Raw genomic sequence first — 26,817 nt, 5'->3', positions numbered from 1 at the left:
AACTAAGCTTGTCCATCTAACTATGAGCCAGGATACCATGGGCCAAGATAAGATGGCCAGGATACCATGGGCCAACCCCGTATTATCCTGCCCACAGTTTACACCTGGATCAGTCCCCAGGCAGACATGGAGATGGGTGGGTGTTCACACATCCACCCAATACTACACCATGGATCTACCACTGCCACACACCCCTTACCTGTTGCTACTGTAGTATCATCTCTAAAGGCCCCCACCGCACCCATAAGGCAGAAACAAGATGCTTGGCTATGGCCATGTGGCTAGGTGCCCCCTTCCAATGTCACAGGCTGTAGCAAGGGCCTTCAGAAAGTATGTGATCCTATCCACTCTGCCATTTATTATAGAGGAGTTTCAGAGAGACTCTGTTGCAAACAGCTGTTCTTTTGAGATGGGGGTAAAGGCCTTTTGGCCTGGGATCTACTGGATCCTTATCCGGTCTGCCCAGTCCTGGAGAGGATGCCAGGCCAGGGGAAACATGGACCTTTTGGCCCATGCAGATGGGGCCTATGTCAGGGAGGAAAAATGATGACAATTGAAAGGGTGAGATGGCACTTTAAACAAATGGACAAACATTAACTAACTTTATTTTTCTCAACTACAATATTTCAAAAATTCTATTTGGAAGAAATTATTTATGGTATTGATGCAAAGAAATAACATAGAAAACTTATACTGTATAAGGGGCTGGTTTCTTTCCTTTGGCTAGAAAGGAACTCTTGCGAATTAGTTTCTTACCATATCTTTTCTGTGTCAGAGCAATTGCCAAGATCATTAACTGCTAAAATAGAATGGAAGGGTTTTCTTTTAAAAAGTCAGTTAAGTTCCCCATACTACCCTGAGCTGAACAAATTGCTGCTGTTGTCCATTTAGGTTTGCTCTCCAATGTGGTGTATTTCACAATCTACTTCTGGATTTAAACCCAGTACCTCTACTTACTCATAAATTGCATGTGAAATGGGAATGCAGCTGACCGTATGGCTCATCAGTTCTGCCTGATGAAGTCCATTTGACTTACTATGTTCACATATAAGGCTATGCTATCTACCTATTTTTAAAGTGGTCTACAGAACACAAAATTTCTATCACTTGCATATCTATAATACTTTCCATCTCACAATATAAATACTGTTGGATCTTAAATTTCTTTGAGAGAAAAAAGTTTTTTTTTTTTTAATTTACCAAAGGAGGGTGGGTCTGAAACAGAGCATGGAACAATTTCTCTTTTTCAGAGAAAATGGATTAGAAAAAAATAAATATAAAGGTCAATCATATGCATGTTCACAAGGATGCAAACCTCCTTTTGTTCAAGCTTATTGTGCATATAGGGTTGCTGCCCCTGTCATTCACATTCGGTCTCCACAATTAAGAGAGCCTTAAAAAGTGAGAATAGGATGGAGCTGTCACTCCCATAGACTTGCAAATATCGCAAGGTAACCCCACTTTTTTTCTTCTCCTAAAAATAGTAGCAGGGGTCTCAATTTAGATTCAAGTCATATAATAGATGGGGGAGGAATTAGGAGATCACAAAAGAAAAGATCAGTTTAAATACATAGTGAGATCCAGTCCACTTATCCACATGAAATGCTCATTTTACATTGATGTATATTTTGATCTCAAACTTCTATGACTTCAATTAAATTTTAATTTGAAGGTTTGAAGCCAGAATATTTTAAGGGTGCATTGATTGGGAAGCTGCAGCATATGGTTTATCTATCCTTACTCACTGCATTCTGGATTTTACGTTTAATTTGACTTTTTCTGAAATGTTCTAAATCTAAAAGCACAGATCATAGAAGAGAAAGACATCTCAGATCCCAGAACTCTGAAAATTTTGAAAACATTTAATATTTGATTCTAGACTTTATACAGAGCTAAGGGAATAAACCTCAGTCACTGTATGCTACCATCTTTCTTCAAGGAGTAAACTGTTCTAATAAATAATTAACTAAATATTTGTGAAGTCGAAAGCTTTCATGGCTGGCATCCCTAGTTTTGTGTGGGTTTTTCAGGTTATGTGGCCATGTTCTCGAACAGTTTGTTCTTGACATTTCGCCAGTATCTGTGGCTGGCATCTTCAGAGAACTCTTCCAGAACATGGCCACATAACCTGAAAAACCCACAAAAATTATAACTAAATATTTCTTTGGACATAAATACCTATACCAAACCAAACAAGAAGCCTATATTTCAACATATTTACTTGGAACTGAAAAACAAGTTCTCAATTTATTTTCCTAATACGCCATCTTGATTTTGTATAGAGAGGTGTGGGGATTATGGGAGAGTTGCTACTGTGTGTGATAAAACACCTCTCTAAAATGCTTCTTTTGCAGTTTGAGGTTAAACCTTTCTGTGCCATCCAACATTGTGAAAGGGTTAAGTAGAATTCAGCAGAGATTGATCAGACTCCTCCTTAATAGGTTAGATTATTAGATTAATGATTACCCACACAATTTCAAATCTGCCTACTTGTTTCTTTATTAGGAGACAGTTTATAATCCTTTCACTTATAATGGAGACATGACACATCTTTGATCACTTTAGTTCTTGGAGAACATTCCAAACACTGCGCATTAAAAGCTAGGGTTTTTTATTTTATTACTGTCTGCTGAAGGACACCAAGAACCCAGCACTTTATCTGTGTGCATTTGAATTATTTGAAACATTTAATTTGCAGATTTTTATTGCTCTTGTTTTATTGATCACTTGACAGCATTGCATGTGATACCTTGGCCTCTAAGATAATCTGTTTCCCGTAATTGGGCCAGTAGAGAGCAATTAATTTTCAATTTTGTTATTTAAGAGTAAGAATTAAAAGGCAATATGATACCTTGATACAAGAAGAGCAGGCACCTTCAGATATATCTGGTGTGTGTGTATATGTGTGTTATATGCAAACTGATTCCTGTGACTAGAGGGAGATGGCAATAACAGCTTCAAAACTTGCTTAATGTTTGCTTGTATGCATATGGGTTCAAAATTTCTATGTATGCATGTATTTTTGTGTATCATGTTTGTAGCCAGTACCGAGAATGATTTTGATTAGAGTCACACCCAAAGCAGGACTTGGAGATAGGACAGTTGAGAGGCCCATTTTAAAAGTTCATCCCTTTGTAATTATGTATGTAGCCTAATGAAATGGATGGGGGGTTTCTTTCTGTTTTTGCTAACAGGTGAAAGTCATGGTACGGATTTGTTCTACCCTGGCCAGAGACTCCTCTGAATCCAGCTCCTTCCTAAAGGTTGATCCTCGTAAGAAGCAGATTACTCTCTATGATCCCTTGTCCTGTGGGAGCCAGAACGCCTTCCAAAAAAGGAGCAGCCAAGTGCCACCCAAGATGTTTGCATTTGATGCTGTTTTCCCTCAAGATGCCTCTCAGGTAGGCAAGCACATTACTCAGATTAAACTCTTAGGAATTGTACTATTTGATTTTATAGTGTGATAGAGCAAGCCTTTTTTTCTTTTATAAAATGTAGAGTAAATATTAAATCCTTATCTTATTCTAATTCAATGTCTAGCCTGATTTATCTCCTAATTAAAACCTATGTCAACAAAAGTTGAAATGAGTAAAATAGATCAATGATATCACTAAAGTAGTGGCCTACTACCAAATAGTTGGCCGATAATTTCCCAACTGGATGTAAAATTCAGCATCCCCCAAGCTTCTGCCTACATTGTTGGATTTCCTGGATAAGAGTTTACACAATTTTCCTCATGTTCACTGACCTCCATTGATGACAGCACCACAGAATTCCTTCTGTCCTTAACCAGTCATTATTTCTCATGATTAGCTTACTGTTTATATATTTCAAGCCACATTCAAGTCATAGGACTTTGTTTGTTAGTTAGGACTTTGTTTGTCCAGTGCTTTAGGGCTGGAGCAGACAGGCAGGAAAAACAGCTTGATTCTGCATTATCTGAAAGTGGGTTGAAACCCCACTTTCTGTGCCATCTGCACTGAAGGAAACCTGCAAACTCTGTCCACATCACGTAGCATCAAGCTGCGCCATGCAATCTTTTGCCACTTGCCCACCATGCATGCACACCACTGCACAATCACACCACCAGCAAACTCCAATTACCTCCTTCTTGCTGTCCACATGTCATTCCATTGGATGCTTGCCCATATGATCGGCCACACAGTTGCACATGCAGCACACTACCTGTTCAGTGCATTGGCGTGCCCAGTGATGCATTGCATTAGTGGCAATTGCATTTTTGCTTTGCTGCAGTCCCACACTACACTAGGCCATTTATATGATGGTGCAAAAATGCACATTTTTTGCCTTTAATCAGAATTTCTCACCTTTTGTTCTCCAGTTTTTAGCCCTGGAGCATGGCTTCATTTCACTTTCTACCCACTTTAGGCTCATGCATCATCAAAAACCCTTGCCTTCAAAATGGCTGGAAGCTGCTGTATTTTGCCCATGTGTTTCTCCCCATGGTTACTTCATTTACTTCTTATCATCACCCTAAGGAGTGCAGGTTCATGCATATTATTCTCCCAATACAAATACTCATTGAGATAGATTATGCTAAGGGATAGTGTCTGGTCTAGGGTTGCCCAATGAGATGCATTGCTGACTGGGGACCTGATGTATGGTCTTCTAGGTCCTAGTCCAACAATCTAAACATCATATTAAGGTGGCTGAGGATGGCGGGAGGGAGTACTCAGAAAGGCCTTTCTGAAAAAATGGGTCTCCTTATTATGTAAGGTATCTGCTTTAAGGCTTAGTACTTGTCTTTCTTAAGGAAAATATCTGTGTTATCCCAGACTTCTCCTTTAAAATAAGTTGCATTTATATTTCATCATAAATAAATAATCTTCCCTTTATGACAGGCTGAGGTATGTGCAGGAACAGTAGCAGAAGTGATCCAGTCTGTGGTGAATGGGGCAGATGGATGTGTATTTTGCTTTGGGCATGCCAAACTAGGTTAGTATGTTTCACTTTCAAACCATTGCTGTTTTGTACAAGAAATATGCCTTCTTGTATGATCTCTTGTATCAGCAGGTGGGGTGCTGGTTTGTGGTGTTACTGGCTTGGGGTGAAACTGACTCCTATGGGGTCACATTGGGTGTGTAGCTTCTACCCATGAAATTAAACTATAGACAATATCACACTACACTGTTATAATGTTTCACAATATATACTAGTTAACATTTTACAGTTGTAATGTTTTACAGTTGAGATGGGTTTTTATAACACTGCCTTTTACAAATTGAAACTTCAGATACAAAAATAAAATAAATGAGTCAATAGAATACCCAACTATTAAGAAAAATACTTTGTTGCAGAGCAGGGCCTGTACTGACAGTGTGAAATATTTTAAATTACTCGTTCATTTATGTGGAGTTTTTTTTCTTTACATTTTCTGTTTGTTGATATATCAGTTTTTCCCTTCCACTCTATTGCAAACAGGAAAATCTTATACCATGATTGGAAAAGATGATTCCATGCAGAATCTTGGCATAATCCCTTGTGCCATCTCCTGGCTTTTCAAGCTGATTAATGAACGGAAAGAGAAAACAGGAGCCCGTTTTTCAGTCCGAATCTCCGCAGTAGAAGTGTGGGGTAGAGAAGAAAATTTGAGAGACTTGCTCTCAGAAGTGGCAACAGGCAGCTTACAAGATGGCCAGTCTCCAGGTGTCTACCTTTGTGAGGATCCAATATGTGGCATGCAGGTGAATGCAAAACTCTTTCAAGTTGTGAAGTACACTTACTGGTGTCATGTTTTTACTAGGGTGTTTTCAAGCAAAAAGTTACCCAGAGAATAAACTTTTCTAACTTGGAAGTGTTTACTTTCAGGCACATAAGAAACTTTATGACCTGCAGCTGCAGGGCCATCTGCTCTCCTGGCCTAAATATTTGTGCCTTTGGCATAAGATGATGTTGAGCAGGGACCTCTGTTTGCTGTAAAATGTGAAAGGATTCAGATCAAACAAAATTTGTCTCCTTCCTATAATAATTTCTCCAATGTATAACAACAAGCTAAAATATTTACAATATTGCACAAATAACTGGAGGCCAATAATATGGCTGTTTACATCTCCATGAACTACATTATTTATACTAGTAGACTTAGTAATGTTGTAGGAAGTATTAATAGCTACTTATTAATTGCCGCCAAGCTGTGATTGCAAGCCCAGGTCAAGCCAAGAATAATTCCAGTTTTCTTCAGAGAGGAACACCCAACTGGATTAAGAAAAGAAAAGAAAATTTTCCTGGCCAAGCCCAGAGATTCATCAATTGCAACAGTCTTGTGTGACACCCATCCCCAGTCATAGCTAAATCTAATCCTTTAGGTCTTCTGGCTGGCTGAATTAACTCACAGACCTCCCATTTGTACTCTTCTTTGACTACTGGATTTACAGCTCTTGAAGACACAAAGGGCCACATATAGTTTGATCAGGAAAGACTTCAGTGAAATTATGTGATCTATATTTATGCAGAGCTTGTTGAAAGCTTTCTGCAAAATCTGCTGAAGGCCTCAAACTTCCTCTTTTATTACAAGCAACTGCCACCATTGAGCTCTTGGTTTGTTCTCAGGCTGCAAAGTTTGCATCTGAACAAGTCTGGCTTGTAACAGAGAGGAACGCACTAACACATCCCCTTCACCACTCCTTCCGTCTCTGAGTGTTTATAGCAGCATGGTTGCAGAGGAGAGCCTGTGGTTTGCATGGAGGTCCTCCACATGAGGCAGATCCCTGATTTTTGCATAGTCTCTGGAAAGCTGCCATAGTTCTCCTCTTCAGACACATTGCTTTTGTGTGAGGAAAGTGAGAATGCAGGAGAGAAGGATAGTGTGCTTCCCTCATGGATGGAATACATGCACCTAGCAAACGCCTATATAATATTTATATCTGCAGCTGTCATTTTTAGGAGCAGCAAGTCTTTATAATAATAATAATAAATAATAAAATTTTTATTTATATACCGCCCTTCCATCAGATCAGGGCGGTTTACAACAAATTAAAACAATACATACGCAGTAAAATCCATACAATAAATCAATAAAAACAAAGACAGAAAAGCCCCGGATTAGCCAATCCCTTGCCAGTGTGGAGGGAGGAGGCCTAGAGGACTTTAATCAGGGAATGCGATCCCAAACAGGAAGGTCTTTAAGTCCCGTCTAAATTGGGCCAGGGAGGTGGCTGAGCGGAGCTCTATGGGCAGCGTGTTCCAAAGGGCCGGGGCGGCGATGGAGAATGTCCTGCTAGTAGTGGAGACAAATCTCGCCCCGGGAACCCTAAGTAATTGCTGCCCAGATGTTCTGAGGGTGCGGGGCGGAATGTATGGGGAGAGGCGGTCCTTCAGGTATCCTGGGCCCAAGCCATTTAGGGCTTTATAGGTCATCACCAACACCTTATATTGCGCCCGGAAGCGAATGGGCAGCCAATGGAGATCTTTTAATACCGGTGTTATCTGGCTGGCCCTGGAAGTGCCAGTGACCAGCCTGGCTGCCATGTTCTGCACCATTTGTAGCTTCCGGGTTTGGTATAAGGGTTGCCCCATGTAGAGTACATTGCAGAAGTCCAGTCTCGAGGTTACCAGAGCATGTACCACAGTTTCAAGGTCCCTCTGGGCCAGGTATGGGCGCAGCTGGCGAATAAGCTGAAGCTGATGACAGGTGCTCTTGACCATCGCATTCACCTGAGCAGTCAGGCGAAGGGACGAGTCAAGAAGCACCCCCAGACTGTGCACGGAGTCCTTCACAGGGAGCGTGACCCCGTTCAGGACAGGTGGAACCACCGCCATTCCTGGACCAGGGGAACCTATCACGAGTACCTCCGTTTTCTCTGGATTCAGCTTGAGTTGGTTTTCCCTCATCCAGCCCATTACTGACTCCAGACAGGCCACGAGAGGAGAGACGCCATCCCCAGTCACTGCATCAGTCGGAGACAAGGAGAAAACTATTTGGGTGTCATCAGCGTACTGATAACCCCGCGCCCCATGTCTCCGGATGATCTCTCCCAGCGGTTTCATGTAAATGTTAAATAGCATGGGAGACAGAATGGCTCCTTGAGGGACCCCAGTTTTAAGGGCCCTCTCATCGGAGCACACGTCTCCCAGCTGCACCCTCTGGAACCTCCCAGAGAGGTAGGACCGGAACCATTGGAGCGCAGTGCCCCCGATTCCCACCTCAGCCAGGCGTTCCAGAAGGATACCATGGTCTATGGTATCGAAAGCCGCTGAGATGTCCAAGAGCACCAACAGGGACACGCTTCCCCTGTCGATGCCCAGACGGAGATCATCGACCAAGGCGACCATGGCCGTCTCAACCCCGTAACCCGCCCGAAAGCCAGTTTGAAATGGGTCCAGATAATCCGTATCATCCAAGACCGCCTGAAGCTGGAGTGCAACCGCCCTCTCGATCACCTTCCCCAAAAATGGCAGCAGTGAAACGGGCCGATAATTATTATGTACCAGGGGGTCGAGGGAGGGCTTTTTAAATAAAGGTTTTACAATGGCCAATTTAAGATCTGATGGAAATTGCCCATCCCTCAAAGATGTATTAATAATCCGGCGTAACAGAGAAGTCACAGCCGGTCCCCCCTGGGCTGCTAGCCACGAGGGACAGGGATCGAGAGAACAGGTTGTCTTCCGAACACTTCCGAGGATCTTGTCCACATCATCGGTACTTACCAACTCAAACCGATCCAGTTTAACAAAGTCCACGGAGGCTCTGGATGCCTCTACCCTAGGTTCTGCTTGAATGTCGGCATTAAGACCTTCGCTTATCCGAGAAGTTTTATCCACGAAGAAGTTATTAAATTGGTCACAGCAGGCCTTAGAAGGTTCAAGGATCTGGTTCAGGGCAGGAGGGAGCTGAGTTAGCTCCCTGACTACCCTGAACAACTCTGCTGGACGCGACTCCGCGGACGCGATACGAGCACCATAGAACAAGTTCTTTGCTGCTCATATCGCCTCTCCGTAGTCCTCTAACAGTTGGGCTAGGAGAGTCTTGTCGTCTAAGCGAAGGTGTTTCCGCCAACGGTACTCTAGCCGTCGCAGCTCCCGCTTCCTTGCCCGGAGATCTTCCGTATACCAGGGCTTACGTTTGGAAGCAGGTCTGAGAGGGCGCTTGGGAGCGATACTTATGACACTTCAAATCTATTTGGCCTTTGAGGAAGTTGAGATGATGGAATGTCAATTGGAGAGAGGATGAACCTTCAAAACAATTGTGTCTGAGGAGAGAGAGGAGACCTTTGCATGGTCCCGATCTTACAACAAAGTGACTGGAAAGAAAATAGTTATGTTGTTGAGGGCTTGATAGTAATCTCAGTGGTAAATGGAAGTTGCAGATAGCAGTAATCAGAGCCAGCCTGGCTGGGAATTAGATGCATGGAAGCATGAACCATGGGAGCAAGGAGAGGGTGGATTTGGCATCATAGTTCTGGATTCCTGTCCCTGCTCCTCCTTCTTCTTGTAGAGGAATCTCAATGTATGAGTTCTGATTTTCCACAGGTGTTCTGGAAAGCAGAATGTTCCCTTATCCCGAGCATGTTTTGTTTTGGTTTTGCAAACAGAAAGTTTCTTACCAGTGTCAAATATCTAAAAGCACATGTTATGTGTCCTGGATTACCTCACAGCTTCAGAATCAAAGTGAGCTGAGAGCCCCCACAGCAGAGAAAGCTGCTTTCTTCCTTGATGCAGCAATTGCCTCCCGTCGAAGCAATCAGCGGGATTGCCGGGAGGAAGATCACAAGAATTCTCACATGCTCTTCACTCTGCACATCTATCAGTACCGAATGGAGAAGAGTGGTAAAGGGGGAAGTAAGTCTCTTCATTTTCCCAACAAGTTCTATTATTGATCACTGTTATTTAAATGATTGTTCACCCTTTTGTTGAACCAGAAGTTGGAAAAGTCCTTTTTTTAAACCACAGCTCTCAGAATCCCCTGGCCAGCTTGGCAGTTTTTTCAAGTTCTGATTTGAACTCACGCAATATAACAGTGTAATATAGTGTGTAGTAATACAGCAAACAGCTATGTTATATTAAGGGTCATAAATGTGGGGTGCACGTAGCTCTTCCCTTTTGAGTAGCGTATATACTCATGTATAAGTCAAGAAATTTAGATCAAAAAATTCACCCCAAAAACCTAGGTCAACTTATACACAGGTCAATACGATAACTTGTCCCAAGTTCTTCCCAGCCAGGCTGCCTCCGCAGGGATAGCCCAGCTGGGAAGAGGCCGGAAAGGCCGAGCAATCATTCCCACAGCCTCTCCTCAGGTGAATTGCCTCCACCAGGACAGCCTAGCTGGGAAGCTGAGTGACTTTCCTCCATGCTATACCTTCCCCACTCCTCAAACACTAAATCAGCCTGTCTGAATAGGTACAGTTACTCTCTTCAAGGAACAGGGATCTATAGGACATGCCAGTGTCAATGAACAATTTAGATTTCTGGAGTACTTGCAATTCAGTCCAGTCCTGAGGATGCAAAGAATATCACCACTTATGACAGAAACATCACCACTTATGAAACATGATAGTTCGGATATAGACAATTTATGTATTCTCTATGTGGTTATATAAATATAAGCATAATGTATATAGAAAATTGTGAAGCCAGGATCTGACAGTATAGCTGAGTTCATATAGCTGGGTTCATGCAATGTGCATTCACTCAATTTTCAAGGATGCCTCTTTCCCATATACCATCTTATTCAACAGGGTTTTCTAACCCTCATGTGTAGCAGTTTCAAGAGGGTGGAAGAGAAGCAGTGAAGAAGAAGTAGTGGAAAATTTCTCTTCTCTCAGATCATTTGCATGCTCCTGAATTTGGATCCAGCCCACTCTGTGTATAAATTATAGTCCAGATGTCATATAAAACACCAATTGTTTGCTTGTCTTTCAGTAATAACCCTCATAGAATTGCCAGACAAAATTCAATTAACTAAGGATTTATTAATTAACCACCCTTCAGTGGAAAGAAAGTCCATGAATGCCCACAGTAACTTGCTTATTTTACAGAGATTTATTTGTTTTAAGGAGATTACCATTACAATCATGTAATTTTCTGTTTTTACACACACCTATCTTTTAATTACTTTTAAATTCAGAAAAATAAAGAAATCCTATAGTTTTGTGAAGTCTATCCTGATCCTGATACAACAACAACAAAATCCAAATCCCACTGGTTTCAGTTTCATTTATGTTCCACCTCTGGATGACCTATTGAGCTAGCGAGAGCTGGATGTCAGTTCAGATCTAGTTTAAAGTTAGTCTTGCTGAAGTCACTTGATGCTTGCCATTTTAAAGTTTTAATCAATATATATTTTTTGGAGAAAACTAATAAATATATTGATAAAAAACACAATGTTTCTTTTTTTTTTAAAAAAATGAATATTTTCATATAGAAAGGAGAGAACTAATATTTCCAGTAGTCATCAGATTGGTGTTCCCATAAATTGGTGAGCCCCCCCTCCCTCCCGGTCCTGATTTCTATTTCTTAGTAAAAAAAATTGCTTGGTATAAGATTGACTTACACCTGTGGATAGAATGTCAACAATCATTTTATTTAGATCAAGATGTTTTACAGCCCCCAGCCAATATGGTCAATGGTATAGGGTTGTAGGCCAAATCATCTGGCAAACCTCTCTTCATTTAGAATATAATAATAATAATTTGTTTTATTTATATACCGCTATTCCAAAGATCATAGTGGTGAACAGCAAGTAAGCTAATTTGCCCCCAACAGTCTGGGTACTCATTTTAGCGACCTCGGAAGGAAGCAAGCCTGAGTTGAGCTTGGGCCCTTTTGCTGGTCTTGAACTCGCAACCTTGTGGTTTTGAGTGAATGGCTGCAGTACAGGCATTTAACCACTGCGCCACCAGGGCTCCTTTGAATAATAGCATGATGTCAGAACTAGATTTCACAAAATATGGTGCTGTTGGCCCATATCTCTTATCCTCCTTCCTGGTACTCTACAGTATATAACTGTATATATAACACAGTGGTAGCCATTCCATGACATTGCGTGATGTATTTCCTCATATTAACAACAGATTGGTCAGTGAAGCAGGGAGAAAGGGAAACAGCATGATCACACCTTGTTGCATATAAGGTTGTTCTACATTTATTCACGTCATTTTTTGGCTCTTGACCACCAGTCTCCCTCTGAATATACTAAAGTATCCAAGTTTAAGAGAAGAGAAACATGGACCTGCCACAGTTTGCCCTCCCTTATTCATTCTTGGGGGCAGGAGAATGTACCCCCTTTTAACGTCTGAATCCAGACCACATTCGCTCCAAGCCAGATTCTCAAATATAGAATATGCATGTGAGTATAGATATAGAATATGCTCTCTTAAGTCTCATAATTATTTTGCTCAAAGATGTTTACAGAGCAAAAGTTCAGTTACTTTCCAGAAGAGAAGCACATTTTAATAATAATAATAATAATAAATTTTATTTGTATGCCGCCCTTCCTTCGATCAGGGCGGCTCACAACAGTAAAAGCAGACAATTTCAATAAAAATTACAATAAGAATACAATAAAAACATCCAATACACAATCCTACAGTAGAGGAAAAAAATTAAAAAATTAAAAAAGCCCCATGACCCAACCTCTTGGCCACGAAAAGAGGAGGGAGGCCCACAGGATATCTATTTGGGGAATGCCTGTTGAAAAAGGAAGGTTTTTAAGTCCTTCCTAAATTGGGCCAGGGTGGTAGACGAGCGGAGCTCAATGGGCAGCGCATTCCAAAGGGCTGGGGCAGCTGTGGAGAACGTCCTCCGCGAAGTGGAGGCTAACCTAGCCCCAGGCACCTTCAATAGCTGCTGCCCAGTCGATCTGAGGGTGCGAGGCGGAATATACGGGGAGAGGCGGTCCTTTAGGTATCCTGGGCCCAAGCCATTTAGGGCTTTATAGGTAATTACCAACGCCTTATATTGAGCTCGGAAACAGATGGGCAGCCAATGGAGGTCCTTTAAGACCGGTGTTATATGGCTGGTCCTGGGAGCACCAGTGACCAGCCGGGCTGCCATGTTCTGCACCATCTGCAGTTTCCGAGTTTGGTATAAGGGTTGCCCCATGTAGAGTGCGTTGCAGAAGTCCAATCTCGAAGTTACCAGAGCGTGTACAACAGTTTCTAGATCCCTCTGGGCCAGGTATGGGCGCAGCTGGCGAATCAGCCGGAGCTGATAACAGGTGCTCTTGACCGTCGCGTTCACCTGAGCAGTCAGGTGAAGCGACGAATCAAGGAGCACCCCCAGACTGCGCACAGAGTCCTTCACAGGGAGCGTGACCCCGTTCAGGACAGGTGGAACCACCGCCATTCCTGGGCCAGGGGAACCTATCACTAGTACCTCCGTTTTCTCTGGATTCAGCTTGAGTCGGTTTTCCCTCATCCAGCCCATTACTGACTCCAGACAGGCCGCGAGAGGAGAGACGCCATCCCCAGTCACTGCATCAGTCGGAGACATAGAGAAAATGATTTGGGTGTCATCAGCGTACTGATAACCCCGCGCCCCATGTCTCCGGATGATCTCTCCCAGCGGTTTCATGTAAATGTTAAATAGCATGGGAGACAGAATAGCTCCTTGAGGGACCCCAGTTTTAAGGGGCCTCTCATCGGAGCACACGTCTCCCAGCTGCACCATCTGGGACCTCCCAGAGAGGTAGGACCGGAACCACTGGAGCGCAGTGCCCCCGATTCCCACCTCTGCCAGGCGTCCCAGAAGGATACCATGGTCTATGGTATCGAAAGCCGCTGAGATGTCCAAGAGCACCAGCAGGGACACGCTTCCCCCGTCGATGCCCAGACGGAGATCATCGACCAAGGCGACCATGGCCGTCTCAACCCCGTAGCCCGCCCGGAAGCCAGTTTGAAATGGGTCCAGATAATCCGTTTCATCCAAGACCGCCTGAAGCTGGATGGCAACCGCCCTCTCGATCACCTTTCCCAAAAATGGTAGCAGCGAAACTGGCCGGTAATTATTATGTACCAGGGGGTCGAGGGAGGGCTTTTTTAGGATCGGTTTTACGATGGCCAATTTAAGATCCGATGGAAATTGCCCATCCCTCAAAGATGAATTAATTATCCGGCGTAACAATAATGTTACCGCCGGTCCCCCCTGGGCCGCTAACCACGAGGGGCAGGGATCAAGAGAGCAGGTCGTTTTCCGAACACTTCCGAGGATCTTGTCCACATCCTCGGTACTCACCAACTCAAACTGATCCAGTTTAACATAGTCCACGGAGGCTCTGGACGCTTCTACCCTAGGTTCTGCTATAACGTCGGCGTTCAGACTTTCGCTTATACGAGAAGTTTTATCAGCAAAAAAGTCGTTAAATAAGTCACAGCAGGCCTTAGAAGGTTCAAGGATCTGGTTCGGGGTGGGAGGGAGCTGAGTTAGCTCCCTGACCACTCTGAACAACTCTGCCGGACGCGACTCAGCGGACGCAATACGAGCACCATAGAACGAATTCTTTGTTGCTCGTATTGCCTCTCCATAGTCCTTTAATAATTGGTCTAGGAGAGTCTTGTCGTCTAAGCGAAGGTGCTTGCGTCAACGGTACTCTAGCCGTCGCAGAGCTCGCTTCCTTGCCCGGAGATCTTCCGTATACCAGGGCTTACGTTTGGAAGCGGGCCTGAGAGGGCGCTTGGGAGCGATCCCGTGTATAGCCCTAGAAAGACCGGTATTCCAGATACCGGTGAGGGCGTCAACAGAGTCGCCGTCATTTCCAACCGTGAGTCCCTCTAAGGCTTCTTGGAACCTCTCAGGTTCCATCAGCCTTCGAGGGTGGACCATCCTAACAGGTCCACCACCCCCGGGGGGGATCTGGGTAGAGGCCTTGAGTTTCACCTCTACCAGGAAATGATCCGTCCATGACAGGGGGGAAACATTAACTATTTCCGCCCACGGATTCTCCGCCTCCGAACAGAAGACCAAATCAAGAGTATTACCCGCACAATGCGTAGGACCCTGTATCAGCTGGGACAGGCCCATGGCCGCCATGTTCTCCATGAATTCCCGAGCCACACCGGGTGGAACATAGCTGGCCGTGAGGGAGATGTTGAAGTCGCCCAGGACAAGAAGCCTGGGCGTCTCCAGCATCAGCTCAGCGACCAGCTGTGTCAGCTCGTTAAGGGAGTCCGCTAATGCACGGGGTGGCCGATACACTAACAGAATCCCTAGACTGTCCCTAGCCTTTAGGGTCAGGTAAATACACTCGATATAGGAAGTCTGTCGGATGTGGTTCCTGGAGAGGGACACGGTGTTCCTATGTACCAAGGCCACTCCCCCCCCCCCGCCCACCTAACCTGCGCTGGTCCTTCACCGAGTACCCAGCAGGCAGGGCCTGAGCCCACACATTTTAGCAATGGCAACATGAAGTTTGCTAGTACACTTCACAAATTACTTGTTAGTTACAAAGTTATCCATTTATGTGTTTGAGAACATGTTGATACTGCAAAACAGATATGTAAAACATTTCATTTAAGAGAGCTCTGGTGGCGCAATGGTTGCCACAAAGTTGTGAGTTCAATCCCAGCCAGGGGCTCCAGGGTCGATTCAGCTTGAATCCTTCCGAGGTCACTAAAACGAGTTTAGCTTGTTGGGGGAAATTAGCTTACAGTTTATTGTAAAGTTAAAATACAGTTTATTGAACCCTTGCTGTAAATGATGTGGCAATGTTGTAAACCTCTTAGAGACTGCTTAGTTCAGTATGAAGCAGTATAGAAATGTAACTGGAGAAAATTCAGCAGAACTTCCAGTTCTTGGGACCCTTTCACACTTCAGAATTATAGTTCTTTGATTCCACTTTAGCTGCCATGGCAACATCTTGTGGAATCCAGGGATTCATAATTTGGGGAGGCACTATTGTTCTCTGGCTGGTAATTTGAAATGCTCCCCTCTAAACTGCAAATCTTGGGATTCCACAGGAGGGAACCATGACAGTTAAAGTGGAACCATAAGCACTGTAACTGTGTAGTGGCTCATGTAGAACAATTTGGTCAGCCATCTTCCAATCACTCCCTCAGATAATCACCTATAACCAAACACACACACAAGTAATACAGTTTATTGAAGCCTTGCTGTAAATGATGTGGCAATGCTGCTTGAAACCCACAGAGACATCAGTGTCTTTCAAGATAAAAAACAAGCCGTATATGTTCAACCTTATTAATGTAAATTCAAAACTCATTCCCATTAATGGGGGTTTACTCCCAAACAGGTAGGTGTAGGTTTGCAACATCAATGAACTTGATATTAAAAAGACATTGAGATAGCTATAAAGCATGGATATTTATTTTCTCCCCTAAATAGATTAATAGATATTTCTCAAAAAGGTTTTTTTTTGTGAGTATGGAAGTGTAGGTAATAATAATCACACAATGACCTTAATAACTGTATAATTCCTTGTGTCTGTCTTGCCTGTACTCAGCAAACCATGAAAAGGATTAGCTTTTCTTTTAGCACAATCTGATATAGATATAGATACAGTAATATATTCACTCAAAAGTAAGTTCTACTGATTTTAATGTGACTCACAAAACCATATTTTTGTTGTGTCTGAAAGCTCTTACTTTGTTTTTCTTCTTTCTTTTATGACAGTGTCAGGAGGCCGTAGCCGCTTACACCTCATTGACTTGGGGAGCTGTGTTAAACCTCTTAGCAAAAACCGAGAAGGAGGTTCTGGGCTCTGTCTTTCATTGTCTGCATTGGGCAATGTCATCCTTGCCCTAGTCAATGGGAGCAAACATATTCCATACAAGTAAGTCATCTCTTTCTGTTTATCATTCTCTATGTGCATCCTTATATATGCAGGGTTATTACTGGTCAGTAAGAAAACCAACCTAGAACTGGGATTGCCGCCTGTTCTGGATGTGGTTGCTCTCCCTCTGAAAGATCAGTTTTGTAGTTTCAGGGTTGGTCTTGGACCCAGAGCTGCTCCTAGAAAGCAAGATTGTTATGTGATTAGGAGCTCCTTTGCCCATCTTCAGATAGTGTGCCAGCTGTGCCCTTTCTTGTGGAAGGTAGATCTGGCCATAGTAGTTACTGCCTTAGTTAAATATCATTTAAACTACAGTAATACATTCTATGTGGGGCTGCCCTTGGAAAGTGTTTAGAACCTGCAGCTAGTTCAAAATGCAGCAACCAGACTGGTGTCAGGTATGCATTTTAGAGACCACGTAACCGGTTCTACAAGAACTGTGCTGGCTTCGAGTTTGCTTCCAAACTCAATTCACAATGCTGGTGTTGACCTACAAAGCCCTAAATAATTTGAAATCAAGATATCTGAAAGACTCACTCCTCCCATATGAGTCTGCCAATAATTTGAGATCTTCAGAGAAGGTCCTGTAGTGTCTCCCAAAACATCGTAAACTTCAGTTGGTGGATACACATAACAGGGCTTTCTCAACACTAGAAAGGTAGGCTGGCTGTATCTCCTTAAGCTTCCTGTGGGCAGCCAAAACAGTGCTGTTCTGCATTGAATTCAGTGTTTGAAATTGCTGTTTTAAATGTTTCAAAACATTTAAAATGATTCTTTTTAGTCTACTTTTAGGATTTTTCCAGTATTTTTAATGTGTTTTAAAAATCCTTTTGTCTCTATGGCATGGGACAGATCGCCTGAAAAGGGCAGACTCCCGGCGCCTGTTTTTCTGCCGGAGGGAAGCCACAGCCACCAAAGTGTGTGCCTTCCTGTTGGCGGAAAAAGAACCCACGAAAAGTTTTTTTAAAGCTGCAGCAGCGGCATAACAAGTGTGTTATGTAAGCGTCGCGTGGGACCATGGGGACACCACACAGCACTTACGTAACAATGGCGGCGCCATGTATACAGGATGCCACCATTGTTAAACCCTCATCATGTGCTAGAGTTGCAGGGTGTGTGGCCGTTCCACCCTCAGGCAACCCTAGCACGTGACGAGGGCATCGCAAAGGGCCCGTATGTACTGGGCCTATATTGTTCAAATTTTTTTTTATTTGTTCATCACCTCAGGAAATCTTGTGAGCTGGGAGACAATACAGGAATACTTTAAATAAACAAATAAAGTTAGTGGCTGTTTATTAACAGCTCTTTCACACCACACAGTTATAGCACTATGGTTCCATTCTACCAGACATGGTTACCTCTGGAATCCTGGGTTTTGTATTTTGGTGAGACAGTAGAATGCTCTAGCTGAAAATTCTGAACATCTCCCCAAGCTGCAAATCCCAAGAATCCACAGAATGTTGCCATGGCAGCTAAGGTGGAACTATAGTACTATAATCACAATGTGAAAGGACCCTGGGTGGAAGAGGTCTGTCCAGCTTGTAATGGAGAACATTATTAAGAATATTATGGATCTAATCCAATTCTGAAGGGGCAGTCAAAAGGCCTTTATCTAGCCAAAGGAGTCCTTCAGTGTCTTCTCCAAATTTTAAAGGCAGGTGGTGATTGCTGCCAGCATTTGCCCAGTGTTCTTTACTAGAAAAGCCTCTGAAATGAACCAGAGCAGGAAGAATTTTCAGAGTCAGAAACTACTGGAAGCTCTGTTGTGGATGCTTCAGCAATGAAGGGGAAAACCAAGGCAAGATTTGTAAGTATTCATATGGGAGAAGCAAGCATTGTTGTAGAGCAGGTTTCTAAAGGACAGCCTATAAATGCTTGCATAAGATCAATATTCTGCTCCAAGTGTGAATTCTGACTTGAAGCCTGTACCTCTTTTAGTAGGGGGAGGGGGAGAGATCAGAAACCCATGGTAATGGAAACGCAGTGTAATTGTTTTGAAGCCTGAGAGACCACAGCAAAACATATGAATTTGTCCAAGATGGCTCACATGTCACTGGTGTAGTGAAACGCTGAATATGCTGCTACATTTTAGCACTAGAGTTCTTTATCTTGAATAGCTCCTTTAAAGTTCATACTACAACCCAGAGTGGATTCATAATCTCACTGACATGGGAACCAGCAGCTGCCATTGAATTTGTGATATAGTTTTGGTAAAAGCAAAGCTGCTGGCAAAAGGAGTGGATTTAATCCTCTCCTTCTGGTGGTTCATTCAGGACCGCAGTGGTGGCCTGCCTTAGGAAGGGGCAGTCTGATCGCCGCGGTCCCAAAGTGATCATGGCCAGAGTGGCTGGAAATCGCATCATTTGGACCGTCTGCTCTTATGAATGTCTGTGTAAGTATAGGCAATTCATTGTTTCCTGCTCAGATTCATTCTCAGCCCTGCCACCCATTGACAAGGCAACCAGGAATGAACAAGGCCCACCAGACTATGCTTATTTGTAATTCCTTCTGTTAGTGGCATTGAATGTCCATTGGGGTTTTTTCTGAACTCTATGGTTTTTTTCCCTTATGCATGAATTCTTTCTTTGCTACAATAAGTGATCGTTAAAATGTGGAAAGCTTTAAAAAGTTGGAGTGATCTTGAAGACACATAATAACATCAGAGGCAGGGCCTTTCAATATCAGGTACTGGTTAATTCCAAAGTGAACTATATTTAGAGTAGATTTATTGAGATCAGTGGGATTTATGTTCATCATGAACTGATCTTGTTGGGTCTAGTATATGAATGAATGACTGTGGGTGTAACCTACTCTCTGTTAAATTTAAATTGTTTTAATGATTTTATGCTTTTTGGATATAATTTAATTGTTGAGTTTTGTATTAGTCTTGTGATTTCTCTGCTTTGTGGTACACTATCTCAGTGAAGTTTGTAGAAAGGCAGCAAGTACTGCTCATGTCCTCCATGTGAGCTTCCCACAAACTGTGGCTTGGCAGCTGTAGGAATAGAATGCTGGATTATATAAAGCTTTGATCTAATCCAACATGGTCATTCTCATGTGTTTTCCCACAGATATGGGACTTAATGGATGACCAAGACAGGCTAGAGCCATGTATTTGATGGCATCCTCAATCTGAATAGCTGTATCAGGCTTCATAGCAAGTTTGGTGCACCATGTAAATGTTAGGAACCAGGCCTCCTAACAGTACTCCTTGGACCCATCATATTATGACAGTTGGACACATGATTTCTCGTGTTTATTCCTCTTTCCCCCTTCAGTTTATTCATGAAAGGAAATTAGTCATGTTATACTGTATATCTTTGTAAAAATAGAGTAGTAGGTATAATGTTAGAGGATAATCCACTGGAAACTGCTCCTGTCCTGCTCTTATTCATATGACGAGACTTTCACCAGATATCTCTTTTCATTGTTGAAGGGTAGTACTTCATTGGCAGATGGTATGCTACAGTTGTTGTCATGTCAGAGTGAAGCTGGGAAAGTCTCCTTGCCCCATCTGAAAACCTGGAAAGCCTCTGCTACTGAGTGTTCTTGATACTGAACAGTTGAAGCATTTTATTATGGCTGCATCTGCACTGCAGAAATAATCCAGTTTGACACCATTTTAACTGCCATGGCTCAATGCTATGGAATTCTGGGAACTGATGTTTGTGAAATATTTAGCCTTCTCTGTCAGACAGCTCCAGGGCCAAAACAAATAACAATTCCCAGGATTACGTAGTATTGAGCCATGCCAGTTAAAGTGGTGTCAAACTGGATTATTTTTGCAGCGTGGCTGCAGCCAGAGTATAAAGTAATTTCTTTATACCCTGTTCATCTAACATCAGCCATTATAACTTGATTTTGAAATTTGTAATCAACAATCACTGGCAGGTGAAGGATCTGATGTTAGTGAGGCAGTAAAACTGCTTTGGGATTTTGTATGAACTTTAAAGGAGCTATTCAAGGCCTTCTGAATCTATTTTTGGAATAAAGACAGGACCTTGGATAGATTATTTGATGTCTGGACAAAAACTAAGAGCGGATTCACTGCCTTACTGACATAAAAGCCACTGGTTACTGCAGCTAATAATATAATAGTAATATTGTACAATTATCTTTTCCCTCTTGGATGATCTCGTGTCTGGCTGAGAATTTTAAGTGGATTATCTGCTTTTTCATTTTCCTTTAAAATTAGCTTCAGTGAATAGCTGTTGATGAATTAAATCCAGATCACATGACTAATCATAATTTTTCCTCCTAGCTAAGTGCTAGTTTGAAATGCTTGTAGACCAGACTCTGTATGATATCATTTAAAGTGCCTCTTTTATGTCGGTATATTTCACTCTGATTATGTGGGCCTGAAAAGAAAACAGAATGAAGAAGAATGGGGGAAATGCCACCAGGCTTAGCCTACAGAGTATCAGTTTTAGTTAATTCCAACAGCTGTTTTTCTTGGCAGTGTGCATCTAAAAGAAAAGTAGCACTGAAAACATCTTTTATTCACTCTACTGGGCAATCTTTTGCTGCAGTGATTCACAGCTGTTCCTTCACACTCTTCTGGGTTTCTTCAGACATACAGGTGCCAGAACACTTGTGCATGTTTGCATCTATCTAGTGGAAAGAAACACAAATCTTTCTCTCAATAAAGCTGTTTACAGAATCTGTTTGTAAAAGAAGTGTTTGGTTTGTTCAAACATTTTGCAAATCATCAAATAGAAATAGTACTGGGAATATGATTTATTGGGGAACACACAGGGCTTCAGAAGCACTGGCCATTGTTGATATCACTAAAGTGGTAGGTGGTCTGAAAGAATTTTAAGGAGCTAGGGTATTGAGAACCCTTTCTAAGAACAGCTCAGGTTATGAATCTTTGGGTACAGGATTGTGTCCCATTGAGTGGGACATAATAAAGCTGGGCAAGATTTAGACAGCACATTAGAGGAATCAGAATGGTTAAAAAAAAAACTTAGCACATCAACATCACCCATGACAAAGCTGTGATTTGTTGCACAAGCAAGGCAGTAAAGGGATGACCCAGAACTGCAGCACAGGACAAAGTATTAAACTTCTCTATAATCTGAGCCCAATCAAGATGTCTTTGACTATTTTTTAAAAATGAAAATGAAATAGACTTATTCATTCATTAATTGAATTTATTTTCCATCTTGTCCCTTATTTTCAATTTAATTGCACTATATACCATCTCTTTTCAAGAAGACAAGAATTGCCCAAATTATTAAATATTATTAGTTGTATCCAAAGAGAAATGTTTATATCAGAGTGTTTGTTGTTCTTGTGATTAACTGCCCTTGAGTCAACACCAATTCGTGAATGAGATACCTCTAAGGCTCCCTATCCTCCACTGGTCTGCTTAGGCCTTATAGATTTAGGTCCATGACCTCCCTGATTGAATCTAGCCATCTGGCATGCAGTCTTCCTTTTCTTCTAATAATGCCTGTTTTTCCTAGCATTATTGTCTTTTCTAATGAGTCATTCTTTGTCATGACGTGGCCAAAGCACAACATCATCTTGGCTTCCAAAGAGAATTCAGGCTTGATTTGTTTAAGGACCCATTTGTTTGTTTTTTTGGCTGGCCATGGTATTCTCAGTACTCTTCTCCAGCACATCTCAAATGAGTTTATTTTCTTTGTATCCACTTTCTTCACTATCCAGCTCTCACATCTGTGCATGGTGATGGGGAATACAATGGCCTGAACAATTCTAACTTTAGTGCTCAGTTGTATATTTTTACTCTTTAGGATCTTGTCTAGTTCTTTCATGGTTGCCCTTCCCATTCTTAGTTTTCTTATTTCTTGACTGCCGTCCACATTCCGATCGATGTTTTATCCAAGCATCTTTAACTGTTTTAATTTCTTCATAGTTTAGCTTGAATTTAATAAATAATAAAACTTTTATTTCTATCCCGCTTTTTGTCAAGACAATCAAAGCGGCGTACAAACATGCCCAGGGAGATCAGAACGGCTCCCTCCTTGATGGCCTTCCGCTGGCAGGTGAAGACCTACCTGTTCACACAGGAATTTAAGGAATTGCTATAAGGACAGGCTGGGATGTTGGATCAGTTTAAAAATTCTTTTTAATGTCCGTTGTTTTTTTTAATATGTCTTTAATTGTACTGTTTTTTAATGCTGTGAAGCTGCTCAGAGTCCCAGTCCTGGGAAAAGAGTGGAATATAAATAAACAAATAAATAAAAATACTTCAATATATACATAATATCTCCCCCCCCCCCAAAAAAAAGGATTAAACAGTATAAGGGTAAAATTCAACAATTAGAAACCAAAACGATAAATCCTCTATGGTCATTGTCAGTGTGTGCCCTGCTTAAGTCTGCATTATCCAAAACTGGGGCCTATTCACATGATGAAAATAATCCAGGATGAATTCTGGATGAATCTTTGTTGTTTACACATATCCTAATTATGTTGGGGGGGGGGCTGCCAAAACCCCCCATTTATCCTAGGATAATTGATATTGGGGATTTTTCCTGAGTTTTTATAAAAGATTCACATGACTGGCTGTGTGAACAACAATGAAAATAGACCAGAATAGACTCGGTTGTGCAAGTGATTTTTTGTGTGTGTGCAAAAAACTGTCAATGTGCAAAAAGATAAAATAAAATTGAAAAACTTGCAGCAATTCTCAATCTATCCAGCAAAGAGACAACTTGAAATTTGTTATCTTTATGTGCAAGAATGAAATAAACAAATATTTATTAAAAAGTTGTTGTGTCAGGACTTTAAATTTTTTGTCCCCCCCCCCCCCCACCAGTAATCAAAAGCAATAGAAAGGTAATGAAAAATATATCACATTATTTTTGAAACACGGCAATGAGCAATGACAATAACTTAATTTTTGAAAAATGAGTAAAAAAACCCCCAAACAACCCAACTTTCCAATCAGTGGTTGTCCAGGAGGTTAAAACTTGTATAGGAATGAGGTCTATCAGAAACAATGGGAGGATTCTCTGCAAGTCCTCCCCATGGCTGCGGGACAGGTTTTGGATTGGGAATGGGAACAGGAGAGTGGCAAGGAGGGGTTATTGTGATTTGGACCTTGATTCCTGAAGAATCTGGACCTTTATGTGGAATGAGACCTGGAAATTCCATTATTTCTTAAGTGGCAAACCATGTAAAAATCCTCAAACCTTTTAGAAGAGATAAAGGAATTGTGTTTCTGTCAGAACTATGCTTTACAAGACTTCAGTAAGACAGTAAGGTAGTAACTAGAAGATTTTACTAATGTGTATGCAGAAATGGTTGCCACTGCTTTGTTTTTCTAAATGCATTATATTATCTTCGTCTGATTTTTAAGATGAATATGTCTCTTCAACCCACATGAATGCTCATTTGCACAAATTTCAGATGCTAGTTTATAGAGCTCAGTGTTCAAAAAAATAATGCTGGTTGCTAGGCAGCGGTGGTGATATTTCACAGTAATGCTGTTTTTGGAAATAATCATTTTATACAGCATAATGACTGCTGGAATGCCAGAGATGTATTTAGAAAATTTAAAGTATGTATGAATCCCTTGCTAAGTAATATCAGTTTAATTTATTTTAAGGCATCCATCTTCCTTCTGGCAGTGCTTAATTTTGTTCTGCATTTTGAGTTTCTAGTACTATCCAGTGACACAGCCTGTCCTTATAGCAAGTCCTGAATAGTATTCAGGACTTACATTGGTATGCATATCTATCCTGAAGTAACTGAAGACGAATTGCAGAATTTGAGGTGGCATTTCTGTTAAAAATGGATGGTTTTCCATAGGATCACTTCTCACAAACCAGTGTCATGCATGTAGGAAAGCCAAAATGTGTGACAAACACTTATGTTTCTATTACCTTGTGACTGATAGAGCTGTGGAGAATTCTTGTTGAATCTTTGTACTGAGATTTATGGTGAGGAGGTGTGCTTCCTTTTAAGAATAAATGTTTACTGTTTAGGTATTTCCATACAATTCCTTATTGCTCCATTAGCTGTGTAAGGCTAAATAGCATAGATTCACCTGAGTAAATAATAATTATTATAATAATATCCATAATCATCATCACCATCATCATCATTAAAAATAGAATTAAAAATTCACAGCTTACAAAAATAAAAAGCAATTAAACCACCATTAACATGAAAACAGTTAAAAGCATAAACTATTTATAAAACATACCACAACCACCACCACGACAAAAACAAATAAAAGCACAAACCATTTAAAAAACATACCACGACCACCAGCACAACAACAACAAATAAAAGTTCAATTCATTTTATAAAACTGAGACTGTTGTACATCGGACAGATAATAAGATGATGTGACACACTGAAATGCTTGGTAAGTTAGAAGGTAGAAAGAAAAGAGGAAGACTACATTAGAGGTTTTGTTGTTGTTAACCATTCCTGAGACAATTTTAGCACATGGCAACCCCATGGATGAGACATGGCCAAGACTCCCTGTCCCCCCACCCACCCTTGGCTTTGCTTAAGTCCTGTAATTTCATACCTGTGAACTCCTTCATAGAGTTCATTCATCTAACATGTGGCTTACCTCTTTCAACTTCCCTCCACATTTTCTAATCCTGCCTTCTCATGATGTGACCAAAGTATGATAGCCTCACTTTAGTCATCTTGGCTTTCAGGGAGATTTATGGCTTGGTCTGTTCTCATTTGTTTGTCTTTTTGGCTGTCCACAGAATCCTCAGCTTTCTTCTCCAGCACCACATCTCGAACGAATTGATTTTCTTTCTATCCTCTTTCTTAACTGTCCAGCTCTTGCATCCATACATGGGAATAGGGAATATAGTTGCTTGAATTATTCAAACTTTTCAACTCAGTTGTATATCTTTACATTTTAGAATCTTTTCTACTTCTTTCATGGCTGCCCTCCCCATTCTTAGTCTTCTTCTGATTTCTTGACTGCGGTCCTTGCTCTGATCGATATTTGATCCCAGGCATGAGAATTCTTTTACTACTTCTATTTCCTCCTTGTCTAGGTTGACTTTGTGTGGATTCTCTGTGGTCATTATTTTTATTTTTTCTATGTTCAACAGTAAGCCTGCCTTTGCACTTCCTTCCTTGATCTTCCTTAGTATTTGCTCTAGGTCTGTGATGTTTCTGCTAGTAGTATGGTGTCATCTGCATATCTTAAATTGTTGATTACAGGTGGATAGACTTAATCAAGGAAGCCATGGCCCTGAGTTTGGAAGACCTGAGCAGGAGAGTTGGTGACCAGGGCTCTTGGAGGTCTTGCATTCATAGGGCACCATATACTGACATTGACTTGACAGCAAATACCAACTCCCAGTGGGTCTTAATTTAACTAAGCATCAGTGGGATTGCACTGTTATCTGCATATTTGAGGCTTTTGGATTTCATTAGGACTGCCTGGAACTCTGGTGTTGTACTCAGTAATTTAAGAAAAATTCAGTTACATTGTATAAATATCGCAATAGGAAAATACTGAAAGACTGCTATAGAGAATTAGAAAATGTAATGGCTTATGCAGTGTATATGTGTGTGTATGTGTGTGTGTATTTAAAATGTGATACATTAAAATATCATTCATGACAGATTCGCATACTGCAGACCTAGAGAGAAGGATAGTAGATTGACCAAGGATAAAACAAACATCTGATAATACATACGTGAGCCATCTCTATGCTCTTGCTGCTGAAATATGACCTAATTAGAGCTCATTTAGGCATTCACACCAATTTTGCATACAAATGAATTTGGGCTTAATACACTAAAATAGTATCACAAACATTAATAATTTCAATCCCAGGAATTCAGCCACACATCTCCCATGTTTTCAGTGTTTTTAGCACACACAGATTCAGTCAATTAAGTAATAATGGTGGTTCTCCTTTGCAAAGGAAATAGTAATGTATTTCAGCTAATATTTGTTTTAGCAAAATTTGTATAGCACCATATCACCCTGAATGCATATGAGCTTATTTGATTTTGGAAGCCTAGTAGGTTGAGTCTGGTTAGACCTTGTCTGAGGGATTACCAGGGATCTCCAAGTGCACCTAGTAAAAATCCTGCCTGGAAACCCCTCA

General features: G+C 41.6%; 1 protein-coding gene across 1 annotated transcript in view; it reads left to right on the top strand.

The window, feature by feature from the left end:
* Positions 1-26,817, top strand: part of KIF26B (kinesin family member 26B) — a 321,102-nt gene that overhangs the window by 218,763 nt on the left and 75,522 nt on the right. The window contains exons 5-9 of the mRNA XM_089529798.1: positions 3,195-3,401; positions 4,863-4,956; positions 5,443-5,705; positions 9,615-9,798; positions 16,588-16,747. Coding sequence (XP_089385924.1) covers positions 3,195-3,401; positions 4,863-4,956; positions 5,443-5,705; positions 9,615-9,798; positions 16,588-16,747 — 908 coding nt within the window. The remainder of the gene's footprint in view (positions 1-3,194; positions 3,402-4,862; positions 4,957-5,442; positions 5,706-9,614; positions 9,799-16,587; positions 16,748-26,817) is intronic.

This window comes from Sceloporus occidentalis, unplaced genomic scaffold (assembly GCF_023333645.1).
Source record: "Sceloporus occidentalis isolate IW3139 unplaced genomic scaffold, rSceOcc1.0.p SCAF_6, whole genome shotgun sequence".
NCBI classification, from domain to species: Eukaryota; Metazoa; Chordata; class Lepidosauria; order Squamata; family Phrynosomatidae; genus Sceloporus; species Sceloporus occidentalis.
Note: the sequence above shows the minus strand (reverse complement) of the source record. Positions and strands in the feature narration are given on the sequence as shown.